At 32.3% G+C, this 13,466-nt stretch overlaps 1 protein-coding gene across 1 annotated transcript in view; it reads left to right on the top strand.

Annotated features, from left to right (window-relative positions):
* The window catches only part of LOC129976750 (carcinine transporter-like), a 53,231-nt gene that overhangs the window by 15,643 nt on the left and 24,122 nt on the right, over positions 1 to 13,466 (top strand). Inside the window, exon 3 of the mRNA XM_056090481.1 lies at positions 4,169 to 4,323. Coding sequence (XP_055946456.1) covers positions 4,169 to 4,323 — 155 coding nt within the window. The remainder of the gene's footprint in view (positions 1 to 4,168; positions 4,324 to 13,466) is intronic.

The following is a 13,466-nucleotide window of genomic DNA, read 5'->3' as shown; positions in this document are numbered from 1 at the left end:
TCATGCACTTTAAACTCATTTTTAAATGGAGAAAGTGATCTTCCCATTTTTATTAAATTTAATATTTTCTTACTTTTTGTGAACTGTTTTGCTGTTTAGTCCTCAGTTTTGTAGCTTAGTTTCTTAGTTCTGTTTCGAATTACATTCAGAACCATTTTTTCCATTAGAATAACATAAATAGAGTGGGAGCGATAATGAATTATTAAATTGAAAAAAAATTAATTGTTTTTGTTCAGATAAATATTTAGAGTTATAAACATTTTTTGATTATACGTGATTATCATAAATGCTGTTTAATATTGATTCCAATCATAGAGGTATTGAATTTTTCTTGTCTATCTCAACTAATAACAACTAATGTATCTGTCTGTCAGTCTGTTAGTGATTTCGAGAGTAAATTGTTTGATTTAGAGCTATCATATTAAATATCAATACATTCGGAGCGATTTTTTTTAAAAAAATTAGAATATTAATTAATTAAAAATTAAGCTAAATTTTGGCGAGTTTTTTTGGACACCTTTTAAACACATTGCCCAAAAATATTTCTACACCATTTCAAAATTCCAGAAATTGCTTTACCAATTATATTAATTTATTTGTGATTTATATTTATATTTGTGATATTTATTTAGAAGAACTGAAATGTTCGTCGAATCGAAAAATCTTCGTTGGATAAATTAAATTTCAAATTATTCATATAAAATACAAAATGATGAAAATTTTAAATTACTTTCAAATTTTACACTTAATATGATGGGAGAACTAGTAAGTCACCGATGGCGAGACTCATACATGACAAATTATTTGAATTATTTAAAAATTCTTATTATTGTTAAACTTTTCCATTTCAACTGTTCCTCTCACGGCTTTGTCCTATTTGCCAATTTTCTTTCTATTATCTTGAATGGAAAATACATAAATCTCTCCACTTAAACAACTTTGAATGCAGATCATTTTAATTTTGAGTGATCTTTGTCACAGACGAATAGACAGATGTTTTCCAGGAACGTGTTCTTCGAACTTTGGGGAGATTACACAAAATCAAAAGGTGGATTTTTTTTTTTTTAACTTTTTCTCTATACTACGTATACGAGAAAATAAAAATTAGAAAAAAAAGAGCTCCGAGGCACACAAATTGTCCAAATCTATATCAGAGATAAATTTGATAATTCTATGGTTAGCTGTCTGCTCTATAGATCGCCATTGAACCACACACACATTCTCCATTATTATCAACAAATAATAAGTATAAAAATGTGACTACCCGAGTCTTATTTCCTAAACCAAGACAATTCTCTGAGTATAGCAAAGGATCAAAACCTACGATTGTTTTGATTATACCTCGACATTTTTTTTCCTTTTATTTTCACCATTTTATTATTAGATTTATTGAAAGATAACCATTTTAATAGAATAACGAATTGCTGGAGGGATATTTTGGAAAAAATCTACAGTTGGAGGTTATAACGTCAATCATAGCCTTGAATAAGAAACACCTGCTGAGAAAAGCAACAACATAAAACATGCTTTAAAAATTATGAATAAATCTTTCGAAATAAACTGAAAGTTGAAATCAAAATAGAGTGTCTGAGTTTTAAATCTTTAAAGTTCACATCGTTGTTTATCTTTAGAGGAAATAACCTCGCTAATAATTACAAATGTACTTTTTTTTCTAATAGATGAATGTCAACAAGCAACAACACCCAGTAATTGAAACTTTTATTTGACCCAATCATTCATCAGGAAGCGGAGTCCACCGGTTTTTACTTTCATGTTCAGTTATTCACGTGAACGTGAGGAAAATATTAAGCAACCGGACTGACGAGTGGACAGGCAATAAGAAGAAATTGGGCGTTTAAATACTTCGCTGTCAGTCACCAATTATTCAAATTTCAATAATATTCATCGATTTGATTCCAGCTGTATATTTTACCTTGGTGCAGGATCAAATATTTTCGCTCGAATGAAAAAGAAAAACACTTAGGCAGAAAATATTTCTTTAAAATTCTGTATCCCTTGACCTTCAAATAGAAAACCAGAAATCCGGTGAAATGGTTCTGTATATTTCGATATATATATATATAATCTGTTTTCTAGTTGGCAAGAAAAGTAATTAATATTTCTTGTTTCAAAACAAACACAAATATATATACGATCCTGTCTATTTCGGCCTCACCTCTTTTTATAATTTCGGTTAGTTGCCAACATTTAATTCATGGTTTTTCACTTGTTCACCTCGAATATTTCAGTTTAAAATTTACGGCGAGTAACCGTGCTGGATTGAAAAATGTTATGGATATGAATCATATTGTTTTGGCATTTATTTTTAAGTATCTATATAACTATGCAATTAAGTGTTAGTGAATACATAGAAGATAAGGAGACGTGTTTTTTTTAATTAAAACATTAGAATGAATATGCGAGCTTCATGGTTCATATCTTATTTTCCTTTTGATTTCTTAGTGAATTCTCATCGCTGAACATCGGTAATACTTATTATTAAAGCAATATAGAATTTGTGGTGAATGAAATTAATTGATTAGGCGAGCCATTTGAAAACTAAAATAAAGATTTTTATTTCATGTGAACATGAGGAATTATATTGAAGGTTATTGCCAATACTGGCTTTTCTATATACACTAATACAAATTACAGTTACAGCTAATATATGGGTAGGAAAAAGTTACAGTTTGAATGCTGATGAATAACAGGTGGATAATCACTGAGCTTCGAATCCGAGGTTTCAATCTGCAAATCCCCACAGATTCAATAAAATATGTTACATCTTCCATTAAAATTGGCCATTGATGAAACCAGGGAGAGTTGCTCTCCTAGATTGTCTTGTATACTGGGACCGCGGTGGCCTGGAGGTAAGATCTAGGCTTCGAAACTGGAGGGGTTCTAGGCCTGATTCCATCGAAGAACTGTTATGTAAGCTGGTCTCGTGAACGTTAAATCCATCAAGGCCAAACATCCTCTCGCTGGTGTGTTGTGGAAGTTTGGAGAGGGGGCGCCAGCTCAGGTTCCGACCTCGTCATCGGACGTCGGTTCAAAATTACGACATCCCATAATAGCCCTAGTGTTGCTTTAAAACGGAACATTAATATAACTAAGCTAACCTAAGCTTCTTATATACTCTCCAATAAAGGTCTTACCCCGCATAAAATTGTGGACTTTGGGAAAAACAGAGAATGCCTTGTATGGCATTGACGAACGTTAAGAAATATAGATTTCTTGGTATGAATGTAGCATTTTTACTAAATCTATTGTTGGAATATGCATTTTGGACACCTTTTTATCGAAATCAAACCCTTTATTGAAGACAAAATTTGACGCGAAACTGCAATTGTAGTTATAAGATCACATGCTAAATATCATTGACATAAGTCATTGCGCTTATGAATTATTGCGCTCACATGCATTCGAAAGACGACCAACCTTTAAATAGATTTGGTTCAGAATTTGAAAATGATTTGTATTTTAGATATTAAACCTGTGTGTCCAATTTTATTTATCTAGATATTTATGTCTTGTTGTTATTGTGTTCTTTTGTACCTGTCAAGTCGAGCAGTATGAAGAAAATATAAGAAAATTATCAAATTTTGGTCGAATCGGGCAGTAAGAAGAGAGCAGGAATGACATGAAATTTTGGTCGAATCGAGCACTAAGAAGAGAGCATGAATGACATGAAATTTTGGTCGAATCGGGCACTACGAAGAGAGCATGAATGACATGAAATTTTGGTCGAATCGGGCACTACGAAGAGAGCATGAATGACATGAAATTTTGGTCGAATCGGGCACTACGAAGAGAGCATGAATGACATGAAATTTTGGTTGAATCTGCTACCAGGGCGAATATCGGGTATCAAGAAGCTTACTCGATTCTATTCACAACATAACAAATCAAAATATGGGGAGAAAGAGAGTTCACTGATGTTTCCGTTAGTCATGAATTCTTCAACCTTAATCATAGCTTTTTTGTCTTCTTAGTGATACTATTAGCATAACCTTATATGAGTTTAAAAGATTGATTGATGCGATTAATGCGTTCCTCGTTTAAACGAATGGATTCATCCTTTAACAATATGTCATACTTTCTAAAGTAAAAGAAACCTGAATCAGGTTACCACCTCAATTTCACTTTCAATGTATTTCTTTTGTTGCAGAATCGGTCGGAAGCCTGTGTTTTTCATTGTTATTCTAGTCACGGCCATGACTGCCATCTCTTCCATCTTGATGACCGACTTCACGGCCTTCCTTGTCCTGAGGACCATCAACGGCAGTCTTATGCCCTCCGTCTTCCAACTGCCCTTTATCATTCGTAAGTATGAACCCGTTCCTGTATGTCCTTGAACATCTGTTCAAAAAAGAGAGAGGATCATTTGATTGGTAGTGATATATTCTAAAAGAGAAGAATACCTCACTGTAACCTTTATACAGAATATATTAAGTTTTAAACATGCCTATTAACTTGAATACCACAAAATTTTATTCTTCTGATGTACTAAAAATTTCCTTCACGGAGACTGAAATATTTTACAAAGACGAAGGATAAACAATACTTGGTATTTTGATGATTAATATACTGTCATGAGTGTGGATCAGAGTTCCCATGACAACTGGTTTCTCGTATGAATGAGCAACAAAAAAAAGCTCATGAATGACAATTATCAAGATATGAGATTTAAAATTAACTTTTAACAACGAGGTTTTTCCCTTTTGCAATCTAGAGTTTCCTGTTTTAAAATGAACGTTTTTTCCTATATTTGTTATTTCTTCTTCGTCGAAAAGTAATAAATAAACACTACATGAAGAAATAAAAATGTGAGACCAAAGGAAGTTGATTCTTTCTCTTTATTCAAAAATCGCATGTAAACATGGTATGAAGAGTGAGACGATAAGAGATCATAAATCATTTCCTGTTTTTTGAACATCCGAAAATGGTATACAAACGCGGCATATAGAAAGAAAAAGAAAGAAATCAAAAGATCAAAATTAGTACTAAAGAATCGTAGACAAATTCAACTGATTCAGAGTAAATATAATTACATCTAAAATCTAAAGCATTGCCTTAAGTTTTTCTTTCTCCAAAATGCATTATGAATTTAAAAAATAAATTGGTGGGACGCATTTTAAGTCCATCATGTGAGTATTGATTGACTCTATTTAGGAATGTGCTTCAAATTACGATAAGGGCTTTCAAAATATTAGAGATTCGATAGAGGCTAAGTTTGTTTATATCGCTTACTCTTTCTGTGCATTCCCATCAGGGAGGGGGACACCTCAAAAATGAGGATAAGCTTAAGGTATGGTGGTTGATGCTGGCCACCCTGGTGAATGCAGAAAAGGTGGGTATTCCCAAGGGAAGGATTGTGCCGTGGCCGGTGAGGGCTCTTAGGACTCAACCACAGTTCCCGCCAGTGTTGTCTTTCGGCGATCCAGTTATTCAATTTTATCTCTGTGCCTACGTACGGGTCGGAGTAGTCAGTTAACGATTACTCTTTCTGCTCTTTCTCTTTGTTATATCTCTCCATCCGAGAATTTTTAGAATACAGAAAAAAAAAATGTTGAATGAGGGCAAGATAAATCAAATGTTTAATAAATGGATGTGAATGAGTAAATCAATAAATCAATTTTCGTTTACTATAAAAAATACATCAGCATGATATTAATTAGTAAGGTTTTATATCATTAAATTTGACCAGTTCTAATACTTTTACAATAAGTAATAAAAAAATGAAATGAAAAGACAGAAAATTGCAGCTAAATAAATTCAAGAATAAAGCCAAAATTTAAAAATATTCCTCGTCTTATTCTTACTTACAAGATCATTTTTTAATTACAAGATCAGAATTCTGCATATAAGGTATCTTTTATATAATTACAACAAACTAATAAAGTAGAATTGCTTTACTTAATAAATACTTCAGTCATTCTTTATTCTAAATTCTTATTAGAAATATTAATGCTAATCGAATCTTGGCAGATTTTAATTAAGATAGTGCATTTGATGTCAATGTAGTATGAATTGAATATACAGGGTGTTCATTAATTATTGTCGGGGTTTTCGTACCTCATAACTTTCGAATAAAAAATATTACCCAAAAACCGATTACGTATTCGTAAATTACAACTCAAAGAATTTTATTAATGATATTAAAGTGCAATTCTTGCACAGTTTGCACTTTGTAGGCATTCAGCTGAAGGCGATTATGTATTCGTAAATTACAACTCAAAGAATTTTATGTGGCAACAATGCTATCTTAGAGCATTTGCAGTCTGGGTAATTATGACGTCATAAATAAAAATGGCGACATGCAAGAAAAAGCAATGTGTGTATTGTGGTTTTTCCAAACTAAATCAGTCATAACTACTCAATGTCGCTTCAGGACCATGTACAAGAAAGATCCTCCTTCGGATAATTCTATAAGATGCTGGTTAACACAATTTCAGGAAACTGGTAGCGTTCTTCACCGAAAGGGAGCGAGCGAGAAGACCGAGCACTTCGCAGGAAAATGTTGATCGCATCCAAGAAACGTTTACTCGCAGTCCACGAAAATCAACGAGACAAACAGCTCTGCAGTTACATATGCCGCATACAACGATGTGGAAGGTTCTCCATAACCGCCTTCATCTGAATGCCTACAAAGTGCAAATTGTGCAGGCTTTACACCCGAATGATAAACCGAGTCGTTTTGAGTTCGCTGAACAAATTTTGACTCGAATTGAGGATGATGAAAATTATCTTCGGAAAGAGTTCTTCAGTGACGAATCCACTTTTCATGTGTCAGAAAAAGTGACTAAACATAACTGTAGAATATGGGGATCGGAGAACAAGCACTATTATCGAGAATTGGAAAGAGATAGCCCAAAGGTGAATATTTGGTGCATTTTATCACATATTGAAGTTATTGGACCTTTTTTCTTTGCTGAAACAACAATAAACTCCGTGACATACATTGACATGCTGAAGATGTATGCGGTTCCTCAGATGCAGCAACATCAGCCAGATGTGATATTTCAACAAGATGGTGCACCCCCACATTGGGGCATGATTGCACGTGACTTTTTAGACGAGAACTTTCCCGACAGATGGTGTGGAAGAGGTGGACCAATCCCATGGCCTCCGAGATCACCAGATATAACACGGCTTGACTTCTTTCTATGGGGGTTTGTCAAGAACATTGTGTACAAGACCCCTGTGCCCTCCCTTGATGAACTGAAGCGCAGAATTGTTACTGCGATCCAAAATGTTACTCCACAAATGCTGGTGAACACTTTGAGAGAAATCGAATTTCGTCTCGATGTGTTACGAGCCACGAAGGGCAGCCATGTGCAAATTCATTAATCTTTATAATATCATTAATAAAATTCTTTGAGTTGTAATTTACGAATACATAATCGCCTTCAGCTGAATGCCTACAAAGTGCAAATTGTGCAAGCTTTACACTTTAAAATCATTAATAAAATTCTTTGAGTTGCAATTTACGAATACGTAATCGGTTTGTGCGTAATATTTTTTATTCGAAAGTTATGAGGTACGAAAATCCCGACAATAATTAATGAACACCCTATATAATTTCCGTCCAGACATAGAACAAAATTTGAATACTGATCGTATAAATGTTTTGTGGCTAAATGGATGTAATTAGGAGTTTTTGAAATATTGTCCGTAAAATAATATATTAAACTCAAATTCCATACTGAAAAAAAAGTGTTTAATGATAACATCATTTTAACGATCTTCTAGATTTCAAGGTTGCATTATTTAAACGATAAATTTTGCCTCGAAGCACATTTTGACTTGTATTTTGTTCATTCCTGTTTCTTTTAGCACGATATACAGACAGGTGGGTCTTTAGATTTCACGAACTATTAGGGGAGGCCTTGATCCTCAAAACATTTCATAAGCACGAGAATAAAATGAATTAGTGAATGTAAATGAAATTCTTTAGTAATACCTATAATAAACAAGTGCGGATTTCACAATTAAATGACCAATCTTCTGGGAACTAGTATTTAAATTGTCGGTGTTTACATAAATTATAGAAAGGGGTTTGGCCAGAATTTTCAACAAAGGAAAATTATTTTATAAAGTTTGTTTGGGGGGGGGGGGGTTGTATGATTGTGATGAAATCAAATGTGTTTATGTCATTCTAAAGCAATAATTTTTAGCCTTGGGTATAAATGCGTCTATGAAATGTATGCAACTAATTGAAAGCTGGTTGGAAACTGATAAAAGCTTTGTCTTTCATTCCAAAAAGCTACTTGTAAATCTGCCTTATTTTTCTGCAAGAATCCAAAATTGGCCTTCATTTGCAAGCACTAATGACCAGAAGATGCACCTTCAAATTTAGTTTTGAACTCTTTTGTCTGTTGTCTGTAGTATTGCTTGGAAACAAAGGATTGTCAACATTTGATGCTAAATATATTTATTTATTGTCATATTACTATGAAATTTCATGATTAACAACATGAATTTCATGTTTAGAATTACGTCTACTGTTGTACTAAACATGTCTTTCCTCCCGCTGGTGTGGTGTGGTGTGGACAGGGGGGTGCCAGCTCAGGTGTCATCCTCGTCATCTGACCGCGGTTCAAAATTACGAGGTCCGTCCCAAAATAGCCCTAGTGTTGCTTCAAACGGGACGTTAATATAACCAAACCAAACCAAACTAAACATGTCTTTACAAAAGAGTTTTTAAGAATATTTTAATAAGCCATGTTTAGCTATATCTCTTGCTAATCTTGACCTAACAACTCTCCATTAGAACAATACCGCACTAATTGGTTGATATAATATTGATGGAATCTGGACGCAAATACTCAATTTGATGATAAAAAATAATGCAATTGTAAATCAATTTCTTACAGGCGGGTTTCGAGCTTCATCTTTTAAAAATTTATAAGGGTCAATTTGCAGGAAATTTGATTCGCTTGTTATCAAGCTACTAAACTAAAAATATTTTGAGTTTTCGTATCTCGAAACTGCCTTTAATTTTCAAGTAGTTCGAATGGGAAGATAATTAGTTATTTTCCCGTGCACAAAAGAAAACGAAAGATAGAATTGCTATTTTCAAAAATTTCGATCTCGAGATTTCAGTGGATCTTATGTCTCATTTCGAAAAAAAACACATTCCTTGAATTTTGTCTTTCTATCTGTGAACACATTAATTGAAAAACAAAAAAGCCTGTACAAATAAACGTTTATAAGTATTTTTACACCTATATTGTAGATTTGTTTCAAATTTGAATCGAAATTATTCACATATAGTAGGCCTGTCTGTTCAGCCATATTGAAAACATCAACAGAAAAAAGAATGAAATTGGATTTTATCATTATAATTTTATATATGCTTATTGTATATTTAGTCTGAATCCATCTACGGGTGGACTGTCTATCGGTTTTTATTTTCGTTTGTATGTGTATTAGTACAATTATTTAGCGGCTAAATAAATAAAATTTTTAACTTCATTTTGACATCAGAATTGTAGACATGTATCGAATATTGGGTCCGTTGGTTTGTCTCAAAGAAGAAATTCAAACTGCGTTCTCAGTTTTTCCATTGTATTACGAAACTAAACACAGAACGTGTCTGTCATATTGTTTGAGTATACAGCAAAATGGCTTCTTAAGAAAACATAGGATGAAAAGTTATTCAGTTCCTCAAATCTGTTTAACACAATTTGCTGGAGCTGAATTCCAAATACTTTCCTTCACTTGAATATGACCAAATAACATTAGGATTTAGGAAGCAGATATCATTTCATCATGTTCCGACTTGTTTGAATTATTGATTTCATGTATCGGAGTTTAAAGAAAGGCATTCAGCAATATATTATGATGAGATAGTTTAGTTATTTTCTATATTTAATGCTCTTTACATTAGTGAGTTTTTGACATGTAACAAAATTGATAAAATGATGCAAAAGTAGACTCGCCCTCTAGAATCTGATTAAAGAAATTAAATCAAAATAGCCTCATTTGTATAGAATTAAAAATGAAATATGATGGTATTTCTACGTTTATTAAGAAATAAGAGGAAATTCAACTACTAACAATTTAGTTTAGTATAGACAGGATAAGGTATACAGAAGCAAGTGATGATAGAATAACTGAGAGATTAAGTGACAAAGGAAAATCATACGGCTGAATTCATGTCGAGAAATGTGATTTATACGCAGGGATGTGGTTTCCTTACCTGAATTCATTTTTTTAAGAGATAACTTGCTAAATTTAAAACGGTTGAGATAGAAGCTATCGTTTTAACTGGCGAAAGAGTTATCAATATTGTGACGACGAAGTATCGTGCTCTAAAATCTAGATATTTTCTGAAGTAAAATGCAAGAATCTTCGTTGAAGACAGTTAGATCTAAATTTATGTTCCGGTATTCATTGTTTAATGTTCAAACCAAGTTAGAAAGCATCGCATTGTATTAGAATCGATATTACAACAACAGCGAAACAATGGCAGCGTGATATTTGAACAGGTACAACCAAAATCTAGCTTTTTCTTAATGATGGTTTCAAAAAATAAGAGGATAATTAGCGATGATTTGCATTCTAGCTGCATTGCATTTACGGTGGCATGATCAGTATTACAAGCTTGTATTATTTAACATTGAAAATAATGTTTTAATAAATCATGGATTATACTCCAAAAAAAACTAAAATTTAGTTTTTCCCCAATGTAATGTAATCTTACCCAATGTGAAGAAACCTTTGTGTTTCAATTGTTTTCATATGCATATTATGTTGCATTTGAATGGAAAAGAGTTCCAAAAGCAGTATATCGATATGAAAATGTTTAGAGATTGAGATATTATCTGTAAATTACACCTTGGACAGGAATGATTAAAATAAACTTTTAAAATGCTTTACAGTGTAGACTGTTAGATTTAGAAGAACCAAATTTGGCAATTAATTGCTTCTTGGGTAGTAGCTGTTCACTACAAAAAAGTTTTTCAGGCTTTAATTATATTTTTTAATTAAAAGTTTTTCGAAATTTAATATTATTGTTAATAAATTATGGGCAAATTGTTATACACGCGTTATTTTATCCCATTTTAAGATTTAAAAAAATAAGCTTTTCAACAAAATTAATTTTTTTGAACAATCATTTTTCCCAATTTTTATAAAAGTTTTATAATATTTTTAAATATATATTATAATATTATTTTTCACTATATTATTAACTACTAGTTTAGTTAGTCAAAATTAAACAAATAAGTTGTCATTTTTCAGCAGTACCTCTCAAAAATATTATTGCACAAAGTTTATTTTTATACCATCTTAACACTCAAAGAATTTATAATAATTTAATGATACTAATTTAATAGTCGATGAAAATTTTCCGTAATTTTGTCAATTTTTAAAAAGTACTTTTTTCGCATTTTTCAGCAATAGATTTCATTGTTTCGCTAACATTTGAACCATTTTTATTGTTTCAAACAAATACTTAATTGCTAGATTTTTCCACCATTTTTGAAAGATAAGAAATAAAAATTTTATTTAAAATCTACGTAATTGACATAGCGAATATGAAAGTGAAGTTACAGTGCCAGGGAAATTAACAAATAGATGTTATCTGTACAAATATGTTTTTAAGGGATATGATATCATGGAGTGTGATTCCATTAGAATATTTCATAAATATAATGAATAGAAGAAGTGTAAGAGGATAAACTAAACACAGAGAGAATAAACTAAGGATAAACTAAACACAGCTTTAATTTTTATCAGAAATTCATGCTTAACAATATTTTCGTGAGAGAATCATAAATATTATGCTTAAGAAATTTAATTGGAAGTAAAAACAGCGAATAATTCTACAGAACCAGCTGGTAGCCAAAGGCGGCTAGATCTATAAAATTCGATCGCATGCGTTCCAAAATGGAAATAATTAAGTATTCATGCACAGGGAAATTTCTATCACTTCTGTCAGATGAAATAAAAGAAGGATTAAAAAAAATATTTAAACATACTATTCCATTGTGTAGCTTTTAGATGTGCTGGGAAAAAAAACACTTCATTGGAAATGTCCATTTTTCATAGAACAAGTTTCCAAGATCGCTTACAATCAAATGACAATTGACTTGTCACAAGTTTTCGAAGCGTGACTACTTTACCACCGCTGACCACTCGTAAAAAAAATGTCGACTGCAAATTACATCATTATTTTCGAATGATTAACTCTAAAAGAAGGCAAGACTGACAATGATATCCTTGAGTCGTGTCGCACCCAAATTTGAAATATCGTTCATAAAAATTTCAAGCGAAAAAAAAAGAAGGATTTCGTTATTAATCAAACGGTTGTTTTGCAGTTTACCGCAAGGTTATTAGGCATTGTTTTTGGCTGGTTCGATTTCATTGCCATTTTCATTCGTTCAGTGGAAGTCGTTAAACTGTTAAAAGAAAGATGGCAAAACGATTCGTACTCTAACAACTCCACTGACCTTGGCCTCCAGTAACGCTCCTTCCTTTTCGTTCTTCAAACGCGAAGATATAGGTTACGATCACTCACATAGAACTAATCGTTAATTGATGAGAAAATCGCTGAGTCGTTTGACCGTTTCATAGCGAAAGTATGAATGGAAAGAGCACTGATGCAATTAAGAGGATGCATAATATTATCTTCGCTTCATTTCACTTTGAAAGTTGTGTGGCAATGAGTGAGTTCTTGTTAACAAATTTCGAAATAATTGTTTGCAAGGAGAGGAGTTTCGATAGCTTCGTTCTCTCATGCAAGCTTCATTTCTGTGTTGTTTTCTTTTTACTTTTTCGTATACGAAGTTATGCAATGAAAAATTATTGAAAAATATTCATATTCAAGATTATAGTGAATCTTCAAGCTACAAAACTTCTTGAGTCAGAAAAACATAATTTTGGAATTATATTTGTTGTGAACACGATAGCTTTCAGACATAGATGGATGAAATTTGGTATATGTTCTTTATACCAAATTTCTGGATTTCTGTAAAATTTGGAACATATTCCATTCATCAGAAATTTATCTGTTTGGTCGTCCAAATGCAACCAAGTTAACGCGATGAATACTAAAGAGAAGGATAATATGGATATAGATAACATTTGATACACATTTTAAAACATCTAATGTGTCGATCCATATCACATCTAGAACCAAATCCGTCAAGGCATTGACTGTCTGTAGATCTGTACTTTCACAAGTATATAAATGCGATCAATTAAAAAACGCAATGACCAAAATATATTAAATTTGGTATCCGATTTTGTGACTATAAATCTATTGTTAGGTGCCAAATTTTGGTTTCAACAGGTTTGGAAAAACGCGTCTAAAATACAAATTCGAACCAGAGATTAATCTTCGAAAAGAAAATTACTAAAGATCACACGATGGATTTAGTAAAATGTTAACAATATATCGTAACTAATGTTTGCAAATGCGATGCAAAGCATGCACAGATTTATCTAAGGTACACAAT

Source organism: Argiope bruennichi, chromosome 7 (genome assembly GCF_947563725.1).
Source record: "Argiope bruennichi chromosome 7, qqArgBrue1.1, whole genome shotgun sequence".
Classification (NCBI taxonomy): domain Eukaryota; kingdom Metazoa; phylum Arthropoda; class Arachnida; order Araneae; family Araneidae; genus Argiope; species Argiope bruennichi.
Note: the sequence above shows the minus strand (reverse complement) of the source record. Positions and strands in the feature narration are given on the sequence as shown.